The 25977-nt window shown below is 34.3% G+C and overlaps 1 protein-coding gene across 1 annotated transcript in view; it reads right to left on the bottom strand.

Annotated features, from left to right (window-relative positions):
* LOC149801822 (2-phosphoxylose phosphatase 1-like) overlaps nt 1–25686 on the bottom strand; it is a 31384-nt gene extending 5698 nt beyond the window's left edge. Inside the window, exons 1-3 of the mRNA XM_089956178.1 lie at nt 25602–25686; nt 6614–6811; nt 555–1551 (exon numbers count right to left, since the gene is read on the bottom strand). Of these exons, the coding sequence (XP_089812304.1) occupies nt 555–1551; nt 6614–6811; nt 25602–25662 (1256 nt within the window). The 5' untranslated portion in view covers nt 25663–25686. The remainder of the gene's footprint in view (nt 1–554; nt 1552–6613; nt 6812–25601) is intronic.
* Nucleotides 25687–25977: the final 291 nt, after the last annotated feature.

The following is a 25977-nucleotide window of genomic DNA, read 5'->3' as shown; positions in this document are numbered from 1 at the left end:
TATAATCAGACAAGACCAGTGTTATAAACAGACATCCTAGTGTTCCAATAGTGCACTGTAATTGTTGATTTTTACCCATGTTCTCAGATATGTAAAATAAACGTTGTAACAGTTATATTTTTTGACATTTCAATCTCCTTTACCAAATTTCAAAATAAATATAACATTAGTGTCATTAAGTACTGCGTGTCTGAAAATTTATAGTACTGTTATCAGCAAGAAAATTATCATAATTTACCACAAAGTACTAGTAAAATTCAATTTTGGCAATATGTGGTTTCAGCACGACAATCAAGCTGTAATTTAATGTATGTTAGATGATTTTCACAATGCTTATGCTTTGATGAACAAATCTCAATCAAACAGTTTCTAACAACGATCTGATCTTCATGATACCCATGTATTGCTATTTGCAAGGACAAGTGGAGAAAAAAAGAAACAAAAAATATAAATACTTTAAAAGACAAGAACAATGGCATAAGCAATGTTTATGATTAGTTGGGATTTTGAATGGGTAGTAAATGAACACACCTAAAACATGCAGTGATACTTACCTGGTGGCAGGGGGTATGTGTTCCTCAATAGGTGTTCCTAGGCTGGTAAGAAGGCTAAGGAGAAACGTAAGGTCTCCTGAATACAGGTGAATCCTTTTGTCCGACCGTCTTTTACTGTACATGTTTGTTACCATGGCTTCAAGAAATGGGAAGGAGTAACTGTCAGAAAATGCTCTAAAGACTGGATCCTTGGACAAGGTTACAAAATGCTCAAATGTCTTGTTTATCAGTAAAAGCATTCCTTCTTCTGTGAACTTCATAAAATGACCAGTAAGCTTGTGACACTGATAGTTTTGGCCTTTACAAACCAGAGGCATTATAATATTATACAGTTCTACTGCTGATAGTTGTCCTCTCCTTGGACTGTTGAGAGTCTTTTCCACCTCAGATATGGACATAAAGTCATCTTTGAATATGAAACGCCCATGCTGCACTGCTCCCTGAATGTGAGGCAAAAGTTCATCAAGATAATTACAATGGCAGTTATCAGTGGAAGAGTTTACCGATGTACAGAAATTCTCAGAGGATTTTCGAGTCAAGGTCTTAACAATCTGCTTCCCTGGGAGAAATCCATGCAGAAAGGCCAACAGACTCTGAAAAGCAGCTGATGTAGTAATGCTATGAATATCCAGAATGTCAGCCCTTGGCAGATATCGATTACGAAATGATCTGAAAAAGTATGCTTCTTGATAATTACGGCCCACTGTAAGGAGCTGTACTACCCCTTTAGGGGTTAACTCACCCTCAAGACAGCCTTCTGAGCTGGGTGAAGCGGGAAAACCCTTGAAGCCTAACTTATTTCGGTTTGCTGCAAAATACAGATCAGCAGTTTTCTTAAAGCTTAAAAAGTCTGCATTGTTTTGTTCACAAGTTTCAAACATGCAACTGAATTCTGGAGGTTGAATGCCAGGTCCTTGACGTTTGGTGGATGGCGACATCTCGCCAGAGGTCAGGACCACATGTACTTCCTCCAATTGGTAGTCTGCAAACAGCTCACCTACAACAATCCAGTAAGTCAGTGTAAGTAAGATACAGGGCAGACATGTCTATTATATTTAAATTGCTGTTTTGTTCCATCAGTATGATGCCCTAACTAAAACATAAATAGCGGATATTTGCTTGAAACAGGTGAATAACATTTATTTCACCGTTCCGGTGGCCTAGTGGTTAGAACGTCCGTCTTGGAAGCGGGAGGTTTTGGGTTCGATCCCCGGCCGAGTCATACCAAAGATTTACAAAAATGGTACTAACAGCTGCCTCGCTTGGCTCTCAGCAAAAAGAGGTTAGTGTTAGGACTGGTCGGCCTGGTGTCAGGATAATGTGACTGGGTAGGACATCATGCTACATGTCTGCGGCATGATGCACCAGTGCTGGACATCACTATAAACTGCCACATTGCAGACATCACAGCGATAAGACTGAAAAATTGTTAAAGCTACGTTAAAAATCCTAATCACACACACACACAGATTTATTTCAATGAGCGGGTGAAATTTTTTAGATTTTCACCAATGAGATGGAATATATGTTACTCATTTGTAACACCCACATTTTGTTATTATTTTCTGCTCAAATGCATTGGCTAGCAATATTTATAACAGATTGAATTAGCAGACCCCATGCATTCAGTAAAATCCAGATTGAATGGCATGCACTGTCATGTCACAATGAAAGCTATGCATGTTGATAAACAAGCTCGTACTGCCTTCTTGACATTGTCTTTGATTCAAATTGTGAAAGGCTTGTGAAGTAATAAGAACTAATCTTCACCTTACTCAGTCAAAAATGAAATTTCCGGTAAGGATGACCAAATCTTTTACCCCTTCCCATCAGTACAAAAGCAAACTGTTCATAGTTTCCACCAATGTAAGTAGTAGAGCTATAAAGCGTAACAGTAAAAAAAAATCGTCCAGAAATATATTTAGTGTGTTTAATAACAAAATACATGAGAAGAAGTAACAAGTCACACATTTTTACAACATTCAAGTTACTGTAACAATGTCAGTGGTTCAACTTTATTTCCTTGTGAATAGTCTCATCCCGTTGGTAGCCTCACCAAGGCAATATGTTTCTCAGCTGACCAATATCTAGGTCAACTTAAGTACGTGTACATGCAGGACTGTACCATTTTTTTTAAAAATAAACATTTAACTAGAAGCTATATGTAACTGACGAAAGTTCTGCGTGAAAATCTATTGCTTTTGTTGATTATCAAATGTGTTATTTTTACACCCATTGTCAGTTTTTTTGGTGATAAAATTTCACGGAGAAAAAGACGAGGCGGCCGTCGGTATTCATGTACCGACAAACTGTAAAATGTGTCTTAAGTCTTTAAAGTTAACTGTCTCAACAGGATAGTCTGTAAGAAGCAGACTTTATTCCATTCATACAGTTGTAGTCCCATATCGCTCCCGACTTTGATCAGTGACTGTCTGCAAGAACACAGCGCTAAAAGAAGTCTGCATATGAGTTTGATGGATCGCAATGTATTGACACTCGTTTCAAAATAAAACAATACAAATGAAAGCAATCCTCTTTCTGTTTCACAGACATTACTCTTAGCAATCACTTGTTGCTTCAGTCCATTTGAGTTGAGGGTCTGTAACCATGGCACAGCGATGGACAAGTTCATTTTTTTTGGTAAAAATACTGGGCATTGATAATTATTTAAAAAACTATTTGTGCTTTTCTTTACTCTTGTTCAAAACAGAATAATAGCCATGTCTTTTTTGGGGTTGGGATGGGTAGGTATAAGCTTGGTTTGGAATTTTGCCAGTTTCATCTTACAGATTATTGTAAGTCACGTGAACTAGCAGCCATGCTGAAGTTGAAAGTTTACACTCACACCAAACATGGAAATACTTTAACTGTTTCTTTTATAAGTGAACTCTGAACCAAAGTTGTTAATTGTGTGTGGATTGAGTTGGTGACTGACCGTGACGATATTGGAATGGGATTACACTATAGTTTGTTCTGCAAAGCATCGTGAATTTTATCCTATCTGTAAATGTGACAATTTTCAAGTTAGTATCACTAAACGTAGCCAAAGTACCTATTTGATTTTTAAAAAAAGTGCAAAATGAATTATGTATTTTTGGCTACATTTAATGATGCTGGCCTAATATATAAATGAGTTACAGATTTTAAAGATTGGAGATGCTGTAAGGAACGATCTATATCATCCTGGTGTTTACATGTGACGCTGTCCTTTATGAACGAAGTTCATGTTAAGGTCAGGAATGCATTCAGTCAATATCTTTACTCTAAAATATTGTTTGCAACATAGTTTTCTCCATTCTATGCAAGTAATAAACCATATCATTGATGAGATTGGTTGATTAGCATTTGTACCGGCTTTTTCCATCCTTGTGGTACAAGGGGCTGGTAGTAGTGGAATGCCGGATCATTTGTTCAAAAATTTCTCTGAGATGGACATTAAAAGTTGCATTTGGTCGAATTAATGTGGTGCACATGTTACTTTGGACCGAAACTTAGCCCTGATATCACGGGGTTATCGACTTAACAGGGGTCAAGATAAGAGCAGAAAAATGAGCATAACAGAGAAGGATTTTTTCAGGATCGGAACAAAACATTAAACATAGATGGGTTCTCACGATAACAGAGGTCGAGATAAGTGTTTTTGACTGTACGTAATTCCTAAAACCAGTATCACTTTACCTAGTACATGTACTCCCTGAGCTACGTAAGGGTTACGTTCCTTGACCTTCTACGTATATCGGCTTTTATGTAAGTTAAGATTTACTAAGCTACCTGTGGCTTTGACGTCATGGTGAAGGGTAACTTGAATAAAACACGATAAAAATCCTGAAGATCATGAAATAGTGTAACATAAATTCTATACACATGTACATGAGAGGAGAAGCAGAGCCACATAATGTGGGTGCAATTGTTTTGAAGATAGAAAAACATTATGTCGGCATTTTTATGGTTCATTAGATATCTGCAAGTTTACGTATGTTGCAATTTACATATCTCGGGAAGTAGCTGTAGTTTACCTTTCCTTTTGCGATTTTGCTGTCCAGAAAAATGTTAATGCAAAATGAATTGGCTGTTTCAATGGCAAGTTGAACTTAGCCAAAAGCTCACACATTACCACTTCAACTCGAATAATATGCATTTCCTCAGACTGACAGTTGAGACACTTATTTGTGGCTTTTATTTTGGCCCATTCTTTGTGGGATTTGAACTCAACATGTCTTCTTACATCACTTCTACCAAAATGTTTGACAGAGAGACCTAATTACCACACAACACAGTGAGAATAATGGACAGTTTAACAAACGGACAAATATATGTATAAATCTTTACAAACTTCTTGATAGCACTCAACTTTTCGACTTATTCTAATTTTCTTCTCACACCATGCTGGTCCACCGTTTTGAAAACATCTGCTAACTGCTTCCCTTCAATGTCTGTATACCTCTTACATATTTGCACAAGAACCAATGAATAAGCACTTCTCTGATTATGGTTCAATGCATTTTATTTTTTAATTAAAGAATATTTAGAACTGGAAATAAATGCTAAGACGTAACATTATTTGCAGATTTGGCTGTTCTCCGATAATACTAGTTTTATGTAAGTACTGACTATACAAAAGTTAACAGTGTCAATTAATTATTTATTTCTAATGCCACAAATCGATGACTGCATTTACAAAATTGGTAATGCAAAATATGGCAACAAGTCTGACCTTTTGAAAGGATTTTGGCAAATTCCACTCAATAAAAGAACAAAAGAAATTCCAGAATTTACAACTCCAAATGGACTTCGCAATATAAAGTGATGCTAAATGGAATGAAAAATTTCTCCTTACATATCACTTGAGGCTTGCGAAGGGAAAGAGGATTCTCATAGGGAAATATATCTGTCACCAAGTTTTGAATTACTTAAGCACAAGTTAGACTTGTATTTTTGTAAAACATTGACAAATTCCAGAATAGACAGATTAAGCATATAATTAAGATTATATATTGCATGATCAAATTAAAATGGAATTCAATTAAAATTTAAACTAATTAAACTTAAATGTTGGGGAATAATGATAGGTCTTAATTTTATGCAAGCTTCTTCTATTTTAGCTTTGAGTTCTTTCAAATTTAATTTGCATTTTATGCTGCCATTCAGGTAGCCACCATAAACATTAAAAAAGTTGCTTTTTATTCAGAAAATAAAACATGAAACCAGCATGACACAATACATTCAATCAGATTTAATTGCTTTTATACAAATGTGGTGCTGACATCATTTGATGAACGGTGCATTGTTTTAAAAAATAATGATTACTGGAGGCTTGTTTTGATGATGGATGCAGCTCTCGAAGTCGCTGCAAAGCAAACTTCTACGGACCAAGACCTATACTCATTAAAGCGTTGCAGTAACATCAAATAACTGTAGAGAAAATTACAAGTGCGAACTGGCAGCTTATGGGCATAAACGATAAGAAAGAAATGTTGTTCAAGTTGTGACCATGGGCTTCCGTCAACATGTGCAGTTATTTTGTTTTCTTAACACCGACATAAGCATGAAAATTTAGTAATAATAGAAAACCAGACAGGGACTTTATATTTTCATCCATATTAGCAGTTTGTTGATATAAGTATTGTAGATATAATTGGGTAGTTTGTACTTTTGAACAATGCCAAGTGAGGTTCGAGGGTGTTTATGTCTAATAAAAGATTGACGAGCACTTGCTTCTGATCCATTATTTCCCAGAAACAAACACAGTGACCAAGTATTGGTAAAAAATAAGTGTGTTTCATTCAGATGCAACATAGCAGTACATTGTGTGGAAAATGAACAGGGATTTAAAGAACATGGTGAGTGGCGAATCAAGCATATTGTTCATAAATGATGTTTTACACTTTAATAATGACTTGCTTTAAGTCAATAAATATCAACAAAATGGGGTGTATATATATATATATATATATATATATATATATATATATATATATATATATATATATATATATATCACAAAATAGCCTTCCTGTATCCAGAATGTATTGCTGGTAGACATGAGTCCATATCCTTACCCTCCCGTCCCTGTAGATCCTGGGGATGATGGCACAGCTTTTGAATGACAGGGTTCTGCAGAAGCCATGCTGAATCATTGAAACCTTTGGGACTGGGATTGATCTGATCAGCATCAGGAGGCAACTCTGCCAGATTCAGTAATGAGTCAAGAATTGTACTAGATCCAGCTCCAACCAAACCAAATGTAGGCACAAGAACTGAAATGACAAAGTAATAAGGGACTTGTTTATAATGGACACCACCAATAATGTACAAAACAATGCCCTATGGAACAGTGTATCACCTGTCAATGATATTATTGCGATAAATCTTTCTACTTATGCAGTAGAGACATGAACTTTTAGCATATCATGGTACAAAAAGGCTCAAACAAGGTCAGAAATGAAGAAAGACTTCTCCCTGCAAGGAGAGGGAGAAGTCTAAACAGTGAGACTTTCTTTGGGCTGGGAAATAATATCCTACATGCATTCATTTTAACTATGTGTGTGTGTGTGTGTGTGTGTGTGTGTGTGTGTGTGTGTGTAAATGTGAAAAAATGAGGACATCAGTGAGAATGCACAAACTTGAAATATCCTTGTGTAATCAAAAGGGGAAAATGAACTGTCATGACCTGACTTGGTGACAATAACCTTGATAGAAGCATATCTCACCATGTCCTGTCTGGTTGGTAGTTTTTCATATCATACCATACACAAAAATATACACTTCTGATTAGATGAGAATTTTTCAAACAGCCAGAACAGAACAACACAGACCCAGTCTGACTCCCATATCATAGGCCAGTGTAAAATACAACTCTTTGACTTGGACCAAGACTAAACTTGGGACATCAGAGTAGGGTGGGAAGAGGTAATCTTGCAATAGTGACAGGAGTATTGTAGTGACTTGCTATTCTCCCTAGCTGCTAAGGTCACTAATGCAGCCAATTTGTGGGCTGACTACCAGAGCCTGATGTTACTGCAACCATTGAGAATGTTTTGTCTGATGATCTGGGAATATAGGCAAACTGTTTTAGCTATTTTTCTTATAAACGACTGATTTATGTAATAAAACCATGCATATGTAAAAGCTATAACCATTTACTTTCTCTGAGATACTTTTATCTTACTGACTTCCACAAAATTAGAGAAAAAATTCATTGAATGTACTATCTGCAACTCTAATTTGTCTGTCACTATTTTATACAAGTGTCCGATATTTATATTAATGTTTAACCGGTCATTATGCTCTACAAGTTCTTAAGTGGGGCATCACGTTTGCTATGCCCTAGCTATAGAGTCATTGTATAAGCTACACTCTACCTGTCTTGGGAATATTACAGCGGCCTTGTGTTTGATCTCTAAACACTGCCGTAGGTTTAGTATTAAACTCTTACGCAAGGTTACCATGACCAGCCAGAGACTGATAACTCAAGTAGGCAAAGGCGACGGTCGCGTCATTTAACAAAGGCTTGCCATTATCAGACCTATATGTTAAAGGTTTGTTCAAGGATAAAAAGGAAGTCCATTGAGTGAACAGGTCATGCTCTTATCCATCCCCACATTGATAGACAGCGAGAGGGACATTGTTCGCTAAGTTTGATTGGATCGGTCCACAGCGATATACAATCAAAAGTTAAGACTGAGGACATAATTACAAGTCAGACCCGAATAGTATTTGCCTGGAAAGATTGCAGATCATTAGAGTTTACTCTGAGAAAAGAAGCCGCTCGTAATCTGGTGGCAGAACTTAGACGTAGATTCTAAGGAAAGACGAAGCTTCAAAAAGGAAACTATTTAGGGGACACAGAACTTCCGGTTCCATTGGGTCCCAAGTTTGCAAAAGTTGCAGACGGAATTTAGACTGTAGCCGAGACAGTCGAAGTCAACAGGAGTGTATTCGTGGAAGAGCAAATGGAGGAGGTGGAGAAAAAGTCTAGAGAAAGTTGAATATGAGGAGGAGAAGGAATTCGGAGAAAGGTCGGGAGAAGAGTAGAAGGAATTCGGAGAACTTGGAGAGAGAAAGGATAAACAGATCAGTGGACATACAAGGACAGGTGAAAATCTATCTCACTCTGATAATCAAATGATGCAAAAGGTCAAGCGGAAGGAGTGTAATTGGAAATTTTGAGTCATCTGACTATTGACTTGTTATTAAGCTGTTATTCATTGAATTTCAGCCGTTTTATATATTTAACATTCTAACCGTCAGCATAGCTGAATGGGGGCTCGGAGCATTTACATCTATTTTTCTCTTAACTTAACTTCCAACAAAATAGAGCCTGGATGTGACTTCTATAATAGTTTTTAAAAATTAATAGGGGCACCCGACCCCAACCATATACTTCGTCACATTGCTGTTGGTGATATTTGTAAAACAAGTTGTGTTTTACACAAACATGACACTGCTTGCACAATATGGACACCTTTCGCTGCCTTGTTTCATTCAAACATTGTATGGCTCCACTTTCATATGTTTTGCTACATAGTGTCCAGGTTATCATTTGGGCTGGAATTCATTTATTCAAACTATTTAATTCAAGTTATTCTTCTCTGGAATTATAAAGTGGTCGAACATAACATTCTTGGACACTGATATATTTATAGTGAAATTCAAATAAGGATATATTCTTGGCTTGCATTACTGTGATACGACAAAATCCTGTTTGCACATCACTATGACACAGGTCATCGCGGGCATATCAATACTTCCAGCATTGGGTTTATTTCTGAATACCACCAAAAATTTATTCAGAACTTTAATTATTAAGATTTGTTTTAGAAATTCTAGAATTGATTGGCATTTGAAGTTCTTTCTACATTCTTTCATTCTGCATTCTGGGAAATAAATTATTTCTTGAATTTATTCGAACTTGTTTGTTTTCACTCTTTTTTATTATATGTACATAGTTTAGACCAGAGTCATATTAATACCTTTAAACAAAATATTAAGAAAAATACAGAAAAATGAAGTTATTTGTTGCTACAAATTAGGAATATTTTTTTTAATATTTTGTGTGTGTGATTTTGATTTTTAACATAGCTTTAACAATTTTTCAGTCATATCGCTACGATGTCCGCATTGTGGCAGTTTATAGTATTGTCTAGCACTGGGGCATCATGCCGCAGACATGTAGCATGATGGCCCACCCAGTCACATTATCATGACACCAGGCCGACCAGTCCTAACACTAACCTCTTAATGCATTGCGCCATGCGAGGCAGCTGTTAGTACCATTTTTGTAAGTCCTTGGTATGACTCGGCCAGGGGTCGAACCCATGACCTTTCGCATCCGAGGTGGACACTCTTACCTCCAGGCCACTGGAGCGGTGTTTTATATTCTTACCTTTCAAATGCCAAATGCCATTCATATTACTCACACTTTAATAAAGTACATGCGACTGCTGTTCTTAATAAGGTCAGAAAACACAGCACATAAATATATTATACCACCCACCGATGAAAATAAAAAATGCATTGTCAGTTACTATTGAAAGATGAACATAAAAGTATTTGTTACACACACTGATCAGTATACCATGTGATATAAAATTAAAGTTATTTGAAAGTCCAAGATAATCTCTACTTGTTAAAGGAGCTATAATTTGCTCCCTTGATAATGTCAAGCTGGTCATTTTTCATCACTTTGGTGAAGTGTCCTGGTTTGGATTGCATAACCAATATCACCACATATCTTAACCGCGGTAGAATACATAGCCATATCTTCGCTAGCCTAGATTGATTGCGGGTCATGCCAGTGATATACTGTTATGATCAATATTTTAATATATAAAAAATGGTTGTTGCGGTTAAACTAGGCATATTCCAATTCTTTGTTGAAAATTACGTTTGCGTATAGCACGTGTTGTTATAGCAACGTCGTTGTTACTCTCTACGCATTTCGATCTTTCAAAAGCAAAATCGTGTCCATTTTTAGTGACATTCTTTGGTTGACATATGACCCTGAACTTTAATAACCGCTGCCGTAACATGTTGTCGAGGTGAAATGCAATAATTTCCGAAGATTGGCTTCTATAGCCTGCCATATGCATTCTTCGGCAAAAGGAATGAATGTTGGAGTGCAGGAAAGTATGTGCAATTACATTGTTTTAACTTATAATGGTCGATTTTAAGCTGAGGCTTGTCATTTTTTATTGGAAATCACAGGAATGGGTGGGTGGGAGCTTGTTGTTATTATTACTAGGGTGTAAGGCGTTGATATAGATAAAACTTCACATCAAATGATTTGGTAACAGGGACTCAAAAGTAGTCCACAGAATTTATCGATGTGTAAAAAATTCCAGATCATTATTATGTGACCGTTTACATCCAGTCAAAGCGTAGAAGACGCAGTCAGTTTATAATAATTGGAATTATACCAATTTATTTAGAAGTCAAATTGAATGAGAGACTTGGACAGCAGGTCCTCACACGTGACCTTGAGAAAGAACCTATGTGACCATGAGAGAGACCCTATTTTCTAGCATGAACATTCTAAATGAAAACAATTGTTTAGTCTGCATATAATAATTTACAAACATACAACAATGACAGCAGATAACTAGAAGCTGTGTGAGTAAAATATACATGCCTCTATTGGTCTAATGATGTTAATATGATATTGCTTAAAGTGTAATTCTCCAATGATCAACACATGCTCTGCTTTAACAAAATTTAGTAAAGTTGTTGTATGAGCAGGTCATGTTCATTAAAAATACTCATCCGGAAATAATAGATGTTAAAGCCAACAGTTTTGCTTACTGTTCTTCGCTCAGAATGGGCACAATGGGTTTCATAAATAGTTTATGCCTTTCACTCACTTAGTGTTTACTTAACAATTTTAAACTAAAGTGAATATAATTTGTTTCATATCCAGGTTACAGACATACAAATGTTAATAGAGTTTAATCCAAATCCAATTAATAAAACAATAACTGATCTGGTGGCGTTTCCTGAGGTAAATCAGACAAAAAGCAAGCAATTATATTTTATATTTTCTTACACCTACAAAAATTTAATACATTTATTGGAACCAGGTCCGGTCAGCTACAGGGATATTTTTAGAATTTATCAATTCCATTCAAAGCTGCATCTTGACTGAGCTGTCTATGTGACATTTTACATACATCTGACCCTTTATAAAGATCATATGGGAATCTGTTACATTTGATAGGACGGAAGGCAATGAGAGTATTGTGTAGGTGAATGTTAGTCTGATAAATCAACACCCCCAAAACTGTCTTGATACTGATGGACAGTTTGTGGGTATGATGTCACCTATTTATTAAAATGTGACATTTCGCTTCAAATCTGTCCGCAACACACTTGCGTACATTTAATCACTTTACAATATTTGGTAATAGCACAAAATTCCAAACGTTGCGCTATTCCATGTGAATTTACAAATCATGAAATATAGGTTTTAACAGAAATATATACATATCGCCAAAAGAACCTGTCAGCTGAAGGTAGTTCATAATACATATAGGTAAGCGCATAAAATATACACCGATTTATGCAGACAAAAAAGAATGTGGATTGCGCTGGTTTTAATGAATAGTAAATATCAGCCGCTACAATTGAAGTCAATGTCATTTCAGGTGTGGGGTGATTTATTGGCCTTCCAGGTAGACTTCACATTACTGACTGCCTTTCTCTTTATTTCCAAAGAAAGTTCTGACACACTCTGCTGACAACATTGTATCAGACGCGTTTTTCATCCCATAAATACAACCAAATGATGGACCCAAATCTCGTGAGCGGTGCTAGGATCATCAATTTGTCACAATCCAAAACAAATGACATGCGTGAAATGCAGGTACGAATAACCCGAGGGTTATTTAGTAAAATTATCGTCTCTGACAACCTAAACAACACAAATAACAGGGGAGCCGTTGTACATTGTATGATTACACTGATCCTAGTCAATTCCGACAATTATTACATAAACATCACGTGAATCTTTCTGATTCGTCGTTCTAAATGTTATCTTTATGTAATGACGAAAAATGCCGTTGCTTAAAAGTCAAGTGTGATTGCGTCAACGTATTCATAGATAGAATGCCACGTTCCAGTGTTTTCTTCAATAAATATGCTTTTTTTTACAACCGTTATACATTAAAGCTGTACTGATGTGTCATCATTAAAGCGGTCTCCCTAAACACAATAATGTACAGTAATGGAGAGTAATGGACAGTAATGGGCTGTAATTGGCAGTAATGGAGAGTAATGGGCAGTAATGGACCTTAATGTAGACGAAAATACTGTAATGTATGAGAAGTTACAGGAATGGAGTAAATTCATGGAACTAATTTTATAAGATTTATTTGCAGAAATTTATTATTAACATAAAAAGATTCAGAAACATATTTACGTTTTATTCCATCACGATTGTTATTTAAAATTTTACATTCTAGACCACATGAATCAATATCCCTCTGAATTTATCATTCTTTCATCTCTCTCATTTAATTATATGTATGCATGTCAACTATCTTGACTTTTTTCGAGACTTCAAACATGTGTGTTCATTACTTATGTTTGTAATGGAGTAAAACTTGTAAGTTGAAAAATTAATGTCCAATCTTTTCGCTTTGTATACACACATGTTATATTCTGGGGAATAGAATATGTATAACAAAACAAAATATATATGTTGGCAAGTGTGAACGGTGTATACTAATCTATGTTATCAAATAATAACATAGAGTTACATAGCTATGTAACTTAATACATCTATCATTTTATTTCTTACTTCATTTAAAAGGCTCCATTTAAGTGTTCGTTTTTTAAACATTTTCTTTAAAAAAAATTGTTAACTGATTTCTATTTTAGGACTAACGGCTGAAACATTTCAATTGCATAACCACCTAACACTAGCATAGTGTGCTTTCATTAAATGCCGCATTCACACCTGTCGCAAATATCTTTGATGTATTTGATGTCCACTTTAGCTGCACATATAATCCAGTAAATTGAGCAATAGAGGTATCAACAATATTATTTGTTACAGGCTTGAATTGATATAATGATATATGAACAATAGTGAATGTTACCAACTTTCGCTAATGTTTAAACAGCGACTTTTAATGTAAATAATTGACCTCAAGATGAAAAGAATGAGAAGGTTCCAAAAGACATATATTCCTTATATGTATAAGAAAGTTGTAGTCAAGCCAAACATTAATAATTTTCTTTTTGCTGTGTTAAAATTCTCAATTTTGTGGGCGTTTGTGATAATTAGAACGGTATAAGGAAAGAGCAAGAAACAGTTTCCTTTCGGTGACTGTAAGAAAGCTTATGAGTTGGGCGGTCTATTAAATGAGGTTTGTCTTCTTTTGGATTGCTTATATATTGTTAAGTTTCTATTTAACGATCTTTAATTTATATCATTATTATTATATTCTCCCTGCAAATTTTTTGAGCTGTCAGTACAATCATTCGTTTAAATATGCAAATCTCCTGTTATCTGTGTATAACATTAAACAATATCTACATAAAATTAATAATTGCCAATAAAATTTATCAATTGTTGCCATTTATGACAAAAAAAAAAACACTGCTTCAATAATATGCTTTCAAATCTGTAAAGAAAAGATAAAAGAAGCGATTAGAATAATAAATAAATAACATGTTCCCAAGCATTTTGTCATGTTTGTGTAATGTTAACAACATCACATGTAAAAAAAAAATAATAATGAATAACAGTACATTTCTTAAATTCAGCTAAAATTTGAAAAGTAGATGTTTTTCAATATTAATAGCATTTTATCATTATCTTCATTATCGGTTTGATTAATGTGTGTCACTGATCGCAAAAATGATGATTTTTAGTCTTTAAATTAGCATTCTATCTTTCCGTCTTACAGTTGAGTCTTTGATACCAAAATTTGACCAGTTCGATGTTATTTGTTGCCGATTGCATACCGGTATGTATCTTAAAAATTGTCAACGAAACGAAATGTAGTGAAATCAGTTTAAAGGAAGAAAATGTACTGAATGTCATAATAACATTTTGGGTGATGAATTCCATGACCTCGATAACACATTCTCTCTCTCTCTCTCTCTCTCTCTCTCTCTCTCTCTCGTAATGGTATTCATACATCTCAGCAACGTTATTGTCAGATGATACATGATAAGCATATTAGGTGTTCTACTGTATTAATGTATTTTGCTGTGTCTGTATTTTACTGTATTAATGTATTATGATGTGTCTGTATTTTACTGTATTAATGTATTATCATGTGTCTGTATTTTACTGTATTAATGTATTTTGTTGTGTCTGTATTTTACTGTATTAATGTTTTATGCTATGTCTGTATTTTACTGTATTAATGTATTATGATGTGTCTGTATTTTACTGTATTAATATTTTATGCTGTGACTGTATTTTACTGTATTAATGTATTTTGTTGTGTCTGTATTTTACTGTATTAATGTTTTATGATGTGTCTGTATTTTACTGTATTAATGTTTTATGCTGTGTCTGTATTTTACTGTATTAATGTTTTATGATGTGTCTGTATTTTACTGTATTAATGCATTATGATGTGTCTGTATTTTACTGTATTAATGCATTATGCTGTGTCTGTATTTTACTGTATTAATGTTTTATGCTATGTCTGTATTTTACTGTATTAATGTATTTTGTTGTGTCTGTATTTTACTGTATTAATGTATTACGATGTGTCTGTATTTTACTGTATTAATGTTTTATGATGTGTCTGTATTTTACTGTATTAATGTTTTATGCTGTGTCTGTATTTTACTGTATTAATGCATTATGCTGTGTCTATATTTTACTGTATTAATGTTTTATGCTGTGTCTGTATTTTACTGTATTAATGTATTATGCTGTGTCTGTATTTTACTGTATTAATGTTTTATGCTGTGTCTATATTTTACTGTATTAATGCATTATGATGTGTCTGTATTTTACTGTATTAATGCATTATGCTGTGTTTATATTTTACTGTATTAATGTTTTAAGATGTGTCCCTATTTTACTGTATTAATGCATTATGCTGTGTCTGTATTTTACTGTAATAATGTATTATGATGTGTCTGTATTTTGCTGTATTAATGTTTTATGCTGTGTCTGTATTTTACTGTATTAATATTTTTTGCTGTGTCTGTATGTTACTGTATTAATGTATTATGCTGTGTCTGTATTTTACTGTATTAATGTAGTATGCTGTGTCTGTATTTTACTGTATTAATGTATTATGATGTGTCTGTATTTTACTGTATTAATGTATTATGCTGTGTCTGTATTTTACTGTATTAATGTATTATGCTGTGTCTGTATTTTACTGTATTAATGTATTATGATGTGTCTGTATTTTACTGTATTAATGTATTATGCTGTGTCTGTATTTTACTGTATTAATGCATTATGCTGTGTCTGTATTTTACTGTATTAATGTTGTATGATGTGTCTGTATTTTACTGTATTAATGTATTATGCTGTGTCTGTATTTTACTGTATTAATGTAGTATGCTGTGTCTGTATTTTACTGTATTAATGTAGTATGCTGTGTCTGTATTTTACTGTATTAATGTATTATGATGTGTCTGTATTTTACTGTATTAATGTATTATGCTGTGTCTGTATTTTACTATATTAATGTTTTATGATGTGTCTGTATTTTACTGTATTAATGTATTTTGCTGTGTCTGTATTTTACTGTATTAATGTATTATGATGTGTCTGTATTTTACTGTATTAATGTTTTATGATGTGTCCCTATTGTACTGTATTAATGTTTTATGATGTGTCCCTATTTTACTGTATTAATGTTTTATGATGTGTCTGTATTTTACTGTATTATGATGTGTCTATATTTTACTGTATTAATGCATTATGCTGTGTCTGTATTTTACTGTATTAATGTATTATGCTGTGTCTGTATTTTACTGTATTAATGTATTATGCTGTGTCTGTATTTTACTGTATTAATGTATTATGATGTGTCTGTATTTTACTGTATTAACGTATTACGCTGTATCTGTATTTTATTGTATTAATGCATTATGCTCTGTCTGTTTTTTTTTTTTTTTTTTTTTTGTTGCAAAACATCCATGTTGTAATGACTTAAGTTTTTGTTTTTAAAATGATGTCGGTAATAACCTCCCTAGAACTAATGTCGAATGGTTGTTTTCAATCAGGCCGTTAAATAAACCATATTTTATCTTTCTCATGGAGTCTTATATTCAAACTCCCAAAATTATCCATTGTAAATATTGCAAGAAAAAGTTATCTATCTTCTCATTTATTCTTTATGTATATCTAGATTATGTATTTTATTTTTAAAATACTCGGTTGTTTTAAGATCCCACTTCACAAATACTTTATTCGGTTTACGTCGAATCTAAAACAATTTGATACACCTAAATTAGGTACACCCACCACCTTCTTAGAACTAATTGTATTATCATCATAAAATAAAATTACTATTATTATTATTATTATCATTATTATCATTATTATTATTAGTATCATCATCATTATTATATAATTATCATCATTATTATCATTATTATTTTACATACATATACATCTTATTGGTTTACCCATTTCAATTTGTGACTGCCGGCAGTTTGCATCTTATGAGAAATGTAGACTCTGTATACATTTTGATTCAGGTATGTGATTATTGGTTCCACTCTACATGCGAAGTGATAACAAGCAAAGACTTTTAAACCTGGTCTTTCATTGATGAGGAATACATCTGTCATCAGTGTAGTTCACTAGGAGGCAAATGTGATTACTTGAAGGGTATCACTTTAAGACCTGGTCATCCGTTGATGAGGGATACATCTGTCTATTGACATGTGGTGTCAAGAAACAGAAACTGAATGAGAAGCGTTATTTAGAAAGTTTCTCAAAGACAAGGGTACAATAAGCTAACAGTAACGTCGACAAATGGTAAAATTACTATACCAAAAGCACCTTCAGGAGGGAAAGAACCTCACCAGAGAAAAATGATGAGATCGGAGTCAGACATGAATAAAATAAAAAGGTGGACAGTCTTGGTTAAGAAATATATATATATATATATATATATATATATATATATATATATATATATATATATATATATATATATATATATATATATATATATATATATATATATATATATATATATATATAGTGACCAACTGTAAGAAGGAAGCCAAGTTCATGTGCGCAGAAATTAATATCACATTTCATAGCACTGTTACCAACAAAAGAATAGTAATAAATTACCCATTTCGGAAAGTTGTAAAAACAACATTCTTATTGTCACGACATATTCCTTTTAATTTACTAAGATTATTAGTTCTATATATGACTGTCAGTATATTCTGTTTATTTCTTGGTCGAGTGTTATTCTTTTTTAGGCAACTTATACTCGTTGAGAATTTTTTCACGGTATTATTAAGAAACTTAACGTAATAGGCACCAAAATCGAACTGTATGGAAAGGAACTTGTCTGTTTCCAAATAATCATTGCCGTTATGAGCTATGGCCCTAAAACCTTCCAAAAAAATATATATTTATTCATAGTACACATTATAGTAATTTCTGGGCCCACGAGTGGCCGATTGGTCTAAAGCGCTCACCGTTACGGACCACTGCCATCTCGCCTCTGTCTGCGTGGGTTCGAGTCTCGGGCTTGGCTACTGTGGGTATGTGAGAAAGCTTGCCGGTAGCTTCTCGTGGGGCGGTGGTTATTTCCAAGGTTTTCCCGGGTTCTTCAACCATTAATACTGGCCACCATGTGTAGCCTATCTTGTGCTGAAAATTGTGTTAAACCCCATTATAACAACAACATCAACATAGCAATTTCTAATGCGTTCGTATCACTTTCACCTTTGACAGCTCCGGAGGCCTAATGATTAGAACGTCCGCTCGATCACCGGCTGAGTCATACCAAAAATTTACAAAAATGGTACTAACAGCTCCATCGCTTGCCTGCCTCGCTTGGCGCTCAGCATTAAGATATATGTATGTATGTATGTAATGTCCGCTGACTCTTTAAGTTGCGTTTTCTTTTCTTTTATCTTCAAATTTGCCTATTAATTGGATATGGGATTGCAAAACTGTAATGCGAGTGATTTTACCCATGAGAGAGACAGACAGACAGACAGAGACAGACAGCGCTCCTGTGCGCGTATAAGGATTTCGAATGGGTTCTTCTTACTACTATAATCTATACGGTGACTATTACAAACAGTCTAAGCCTACAAGTTGCACAAGGGATAGATCTTACACGCCTTACTCTAAGCTCAGTCTGTATATTTTGCTCTCGTCTATTTAATGTATATTGCCTTATTCGAGTGCAAGTTTTCAAAAGGAGTATTTTTGATGAATAGCGATCAAGGCCATGACGTCATTTGGCATGATCAAATATGGGGTTTTCTGGTCTGATTGGCAGAAAGACCATATGCTTGGGTCTACTCAATATTTGACAACTAACTCCGATGTTGTCGAATAACCAAATCTCGCCTTTTGTAACTGCCATTCAGTGCAACTCAGATTACATACTTTGGTATGTGGATAAATAGAAAGAACCAAATGGCTAAATAGAAAAACCAAACGGCTCTAACTGCGCGATAGCCAGCACAGATACAACTGAGACTAGGGATCTCAACAGGAAGTGCAACTGGTTGCAATCCCATTCCATTAGAGAACTTGAGCGTGTTTTATTGGACTGCATTATACATCTTAGTGGTGGAGAAAAAATATTCTTTTTCCTTAAAAATGAATTCGAGAAAGTTTGCCCCTGGTTCTCAGGAGGACAGTTAGGATTGAGGTATTTCCTCCAGTAACAATGATAAAAGATTATCCTATAGCTCATAATGGTGGATACCAAATATTCTCTTTCCTTTAAAAGGAAGAGGAGAAAGTTTGCCACTGGATTCTCACGAGCACAGTTAGGATTGAGGTATTTCCTCCAGTAACAATGATACAAGATTCTCCACTACACATGGTAGACCCTCGAAGTGTACCACGTCTTAACTAAAACAAAAATACTATAGAAAACGTTAGGATTGTTTTCGCATTTTTTTTAGGGGAGGGGTGGATCTGTCCCAACATAAACACTCGTGTATCATTTCATTTCATTTCTAACAGAACTAAGGGTTATATTTCCTAACATGAAATTTTAAGTGCTCAACATACCTGGGAATAATGAAAAATATCATATTTTAAAGAACAGCACATGTCACACTTACATCTAAGAGGAAACTTAATAATATTCACGTGGTCTGTATCACAAACCCGTGTACCCCTGATATTGGCGGTAAGTATTTTCAGACCATCAGTCAATATTCTCTGGAATCTGATTATCAACAGATCTCCACCGTCCAGCAACTACTTAAGGGTCATGTTCTAGTGACCTTTGAAATAGCCAATGGAAATTAAGCCTAAGGATATTTGAATGTGAATCAAATCGTTCGTCACACATTGATGCTCTTCGGTCATACTGCTCAAAATTCCAAACGCAATGATAACATACTTCTTCTGATTGGTTGATTAAATTAGCGCTTATGGTAATAGCATGGATCACCAGAACATGACGACCTTTAAGTGTTCGCTGTCAGATCTTCAAGTAGGACAGTGAGATCTGGATTTAATCCGACTGTATTTTCTAAAAGCTTTCAATTTTTTTTAAATTCCAGCATTTCGTACAAAATGAAGCAATCTCAGAGTCAGCAATGCACTTTTAAATACACTGTTATGTATATTTGATCTGCATTATTAGCTAGTTTTTTTATTTATTCTATCCTATGGATAGTTGTAGTTTGGACTTCATTTTCTACCTGACCTGAATCACTGATTTTGGTTTTGTAAACAAAAGCATGTTTGAGTTCATGATGGGCCTGGTCTCCTGTTGATTACCACAGTTTATATTATACTTTTAGTAACAGACCTTTTAATGATAAATAAGAATTTATCCTGAAACTATATGGAACCATCCAGAATCAAATTTTCCATTAGGTAATTGTGTTTTGTTTTTTAAAGAAAATTCTAATTGCGACACCTTTGGTCATGCAGAATCATTTGTATTAATGTTCTGTCCAGGTTTTCATTTGGGCTGGAATTTATTTATTAATTTTTTTTTTAATTCTAGGTGTATTCTTCTTTGGAAATTCAAAATGCTCAGAAATAACATTCTTGGAAATATAGATTTGGATTTATAGTGAAATTCAAGAACGAAGCTATTCTTGGCTTGTATTACTGTGATTCAACAAAAGATTATTGGCACATCATTACGGCAAAGACCATCAAATGCACATTAACATCTCCAGCATTGGATTTGTTTTGAAATACCTCTGAAGTTTATTCAGAACTCTAATTACTAGGCACTGTGTTAGAAATTCTAGGATTATTTGGGATTTAATTGGCAATACTGTAAGTTCTTATTATATTCTTTTCACTTTTGTATTCCAGGGATATAAAGTAGTTGTTGAATTTTAATAACGCGTTGGACTCCGCTATTTTCTGCTTAGTTTAATACCATATAGTCGCAATAACATTTTTACAAAATATTAGGAGACATACTTAAAAATATAGTTATTTCATGGTACAAAATAGGAATATTTTTTTTCCTCATATTTTTACCTTTCATTCATATTACTCACTGTTTAATCATTTATACTCGACTGCTGCTCTTTTTGACGTCAAAAAAACAAAACAAATACCTATATTGTACCAACCGCCAATTAAAATCAAAAATGTACAGCCCGTTTCTATTAAAAGTTGAGCTTAAAATATTTGTTGCAAAAACTGATACATATACTATGTGAAACTGAATAAAAGTTTTCACAATGTCATCAACAATCTCTAGTTATTATGGGAGTTATAGTAGGCTCTTAACGCCGTCACGCTAGTCATCTGTCATCTCTTTGGTCAAGTGTCCTGGTTTACATTGCATAACCAATAACGCCTCCAGAGTCTCATTCAACATTGCTGATCGCTGGTCTGTAGAATGTGTTCTAATGCAATTCCCAATGCACTCACAAGCAGCACTGCTACGTGACACTGCAAGCTCAGCGTAGCCTGGCAAAGGACCTGAATATCTGATCCATAGTAGCAAGAACGATCACAGTGTCATCTGCTGTTTTTTTTTTTTTCAAACAGGCAGCGATGTTCGTTGATTGTCTTAAAAATATATGTTGCTCGTTTATTTATTTTCTCTTTAGCTTATATAAAACATCTTTATTTCACGCTACCACTGTTTATAGCTCAAAATGGCTCTCTGAATCGATGTGTTGTGCACCATGATTTCTTCCACCATATACAAACTAAACGTTTGAATTTCAAATTCTGCACAAAACAAAATGATCATCTTTATTTGTTTTCTGGAGGCATGGCCATAACGAGTTATATACAGTGGCAGAATACTGTTTTCTAACTGCTTTTCTGCTATTGTCTCCTTCTTATTGTATCTTTCTGTTTTGCACCAACTCGGAATAACGCAACAACTCGGAATAACGCAACAATTCGGAATCCAGAGTTGTAGCGTTCTTTCTCAGAAATTATGTGACAGTGTCAAGCGATACCAATAAACCGTATGGCTGGTTTTGCATGAGTTACATTAGTGCATTGACAATGGAGGACGTTGATAGAGACATTTTTATTCTTTTTGCAGAACTAAACACGTGAACAATAAGATGACAAAAAATCTGTGACAAGGACATTTGTTAATAATAAATTTAAATGCCGGATGGGAAATTTTAAGATGCTTCAGGTTTCTGCAACAATTTATAGGTGGAATTGACCATACTAAAGCATACGGTAAGTAGTTTTTTCTCACTTTCATCAGTTTTAAGTGAATTTTTAATACGGGTTGCGAGGTTAAATCTTGAAAAAAAAGTCTTCGAAGTACATGCAATAAATTTTATAAATATTATTGATTATTAATATTAATTTTCTATATTTCCTAATTACTACAGCAATGCCAACAACTTTTACATTTTTTATTTTAGTTATAAGGAAACAAGTTTTGTCAAATTCATTTTGATTGTTTGATTTAAACAAATAAATAATAAAATGTTTTAATACCAACCATGAGTTGATCTATAAAAAAAAGGAATTAACTTTATTTGTAATGAACATAATAAACTAATGTGTTTTATTAAGCTGTGTTTGTAAAATATACATTCCCCTATTGGTCGAATGATGTTAGTAAGATGTGCTAATAATGTAATTCTCCAATGCTCCACTCAAGCCCTGCTTTAATAAAATTTAGTAAAGTTCTTGTATGAACGAGTCATGTTCATTGACAAGACTCATCCAATGATAATAACTATTACCTATCCGTTGTTTTCACCTGACGTCACAAAATGTACGCCCTTTCGTATCCGCCATTTTGATTCCCTAGCCACGTTAACCAGCACTAAACAGCATTGTCCTTCCCATATAATTATTGAGGCACGTCTCATTTTGTTGTGTAAAGGTGTCATAATACATCACATTATTTTGGTCATGTCAACCTCACGAAACCGATTTTGTGATTTTTTTCTTGAAATAAAGCATTGAAATTGCAACCATCTTAAAGTTTGTTGTTCTTTCATAGACTCATTCATGAACAGACGCATGAACATATGGATACAAACATAAGTAGAAACATGTAATGATTTTCAGTTTTCATGGGCTGAAATAAATCATTTGGATATCCTTCAAGTTAAAAAGCCAATGCATTTCAATAATACTTGGTTTTGACATTTGACACAAAGTACTGATCCGTTAGGCACGTTTCATTTTACCACACTGATGATAAAACGTATTTTTAACAATTCCTGCTTTCATTCAATAACATTCTCTCGTTCATCATCTCTACCACTAATATATGCTTCTCAATCAGCTCACGAGCAGACGATCGTCTTCCCATTTTACCTGGACGTTTCTTCTATATGCGAGTACCAAGTTGGTCATTTTGAACGAGGCACACTGAGGCAAAATCAACTTTAATGACAAATATAGATACTATCAGAAAGCCGATTGTTGCCAACAGTTTCGTTAGAGCCAATAGATTTATTTCAGCTTCCAACCACCAAATAAAGTCAACAGTAAATCTGCCAGCATACCCCAACTATTGCTGATGATGACGTCATGCGGGATCTATCTATTCAATATTTGACCGTACTAATTAAAATTGGTTTGTCAGCTGTCTATGACATAAACTCTTGTTTTCCTTTAATTTCAAGTATAATATGCGTATCATTTCGATGATGTAAATATAAGTATCGACAATTAAATTAGATTTTTTTCTTGAATATACTTACTGATCTTGATAAAGGTTTGTTAGGAATACAAATGGCGGCGCAAGGTACGCGCGCGTTGCATTGCAGCTATTTGCATACAAAATCGTGAAGTCTGTGACAACAATCCATAAAGTCAGCAGTCTTACTAACTTTTCATTGTTCAGAATGGGCAAAATGGGTTTCATAAATAGTTTTATGACTTTCACTCACTTACGATTTATTTCCAAAAATTTAAACTCAAGTCCATGATATAATTTGTTTTGTTTCCAGATTACTCGAGTTGAATCAAAATCCAATTAATACAAAAGAACTGTTCTGGCAGTACTCCAGAAATAAATCAGACAAAAAACTAACAATAATATTTAATATGTTTCTTACACCTACAAAGAATGAAATATATCTAGTGGAACCACCTTGTTATCGTATATTTTTTAGATACATGCAGAATGAAATTACACATTATTTAATTTTGTTTTACAACAGTATCAGATATTACTGGTCTTCACACTTAGCTGGTTCAGTCAGATCGTAACTAGTGTTCCATAACCTATAAAAGCATTATATTGTAGGGTGGGGGTGAACGAGAATGAGAGAGATCTCCCACTGTTATCTTAACATGTGTATTGATACAGTATATATTAAACGAAGTACTTGGACACTATAAATCACCTTCTCAAGATAAAATATTGTAGTTTTTATTTCTTCACCAGATACCAGATGCAGAAGGCATCTCGCACTTTAAGGCTGTGGTCATCATCCAGGACATTTGTCAAGTAGGAACTGGTTCCTATCATGTGTATTTGTTTTCTGTTTAATATTTATAAAGTTGTAAACAAGAACACAAATAAAATTCTTAGAATCATCACCTGGTTGTTGTTTTATCATTTGTACCTGGTAATCAATGACAATGCGTTTAATGTAGTATAAGATTTGTTTTACATTTCTCTTATGTAACCCTTTCTAATAACATATGCCATGCTAATTTTATTACCATGAAGATGTTATACTAATTTGCTATGAAATTATGTAAGGAAGGTATCGTAAAAAATACAAACACCCACACACATAAAACTATTGATACTTATAGACCCACACAAAATACTATTTATACTTATGGACCCACACAAAAAACAATTGATACTTATGGACCCACACAAAAAACTATTGATACTTATAGACCCACACAAACACTATTGATGCTTATGGACCCACACAAAAAACTATCGATACTTATGAACCCACACAAAAAACTATTGATACTTATGGACCCACACAAAAAACTATTGATACTTACGGACAATGCGTGTGTCTCATGTCACCTGCTTATTACAATGTGAAATTGTGATGCATGCGAATCTTTCTGGAGCACGCCTGCATACAGTTTAGACACTCAAAAGTACTTGGTGATAGCTATATCTAGAGCCAAATTCAAAGGGTTGTGCTTTCCTCGTGGAGATACAACTCGTGAAATTCAGATTTGATCAGGACATACTATGTGCATATAACCAAACACACCTGTAAATTGACGGTAGTTTTACAGCCATGAGAAAGACCGGTAAATGCATGAAATGTACACCAATGTACGCAAACAAAAGTGTCTGTAGGTTGTTTGCAGATTTTAATGAATGTGCAATTTCAGCCCCTAAAATGCAAGTCAAAATCATTACAGGTGTGGGGCTGCGTTATTGGCCTAGATGAATTTCCCTTGCTCGTTCAAGGTGCGATTCTGAATGCAATGATGATGAATCTTACCTGCTGCAATGCTGACCAACTGGGTAATGTATCCAGGCAGTCTCCACATTGCTGACTGCATTTCTCTTTACTTCCAAAGAAAGCTCTGACAAACTCTGCAGACGACATTGTAACAGACGCGTTTTTCATCCTACAAGTACAACGAAGGGTTGGACCCAAGTTTCATGGGCGGAGCTAGGAGTCATATAATTTTCATAGTCCAAAATAAATGAAATGCGTGAAATATAGGTACGAATAGCTCGAGGTTTAGTTAGCAAAATTCACGTTTCTGATTTGAATGCCCACTTAGCGCACTGATCCGAGTCAGTGAGTAAACGTTTACATAAACACCGCGTGATTCTTTCTGATTCGTCGTTCTAAGTGCAGTCATTATGTA

Source organism: Sinohyriopsis cumingii, chromosome 4 (genome assembly GCF_028554795.1).
Source record: "Sinohyriopsis cumingii isolate HCF-2022 chromosome 4, ASM2855479v2, whole genome shotgun sequence".
NCBI classification, from domain to species: domain Eukaryota; kingdom Metazoa; phylum Mollusca; class Bivalvia; order Unionida; family Unionidae; genus Sinohyriopsis; species Sinohyriopsis cumingii.
The sequence above is the reverse complement of the archived record's forward strand: the minus strand, read 5'-3'. Positions and strand labels throughout refer to the sequence as shown.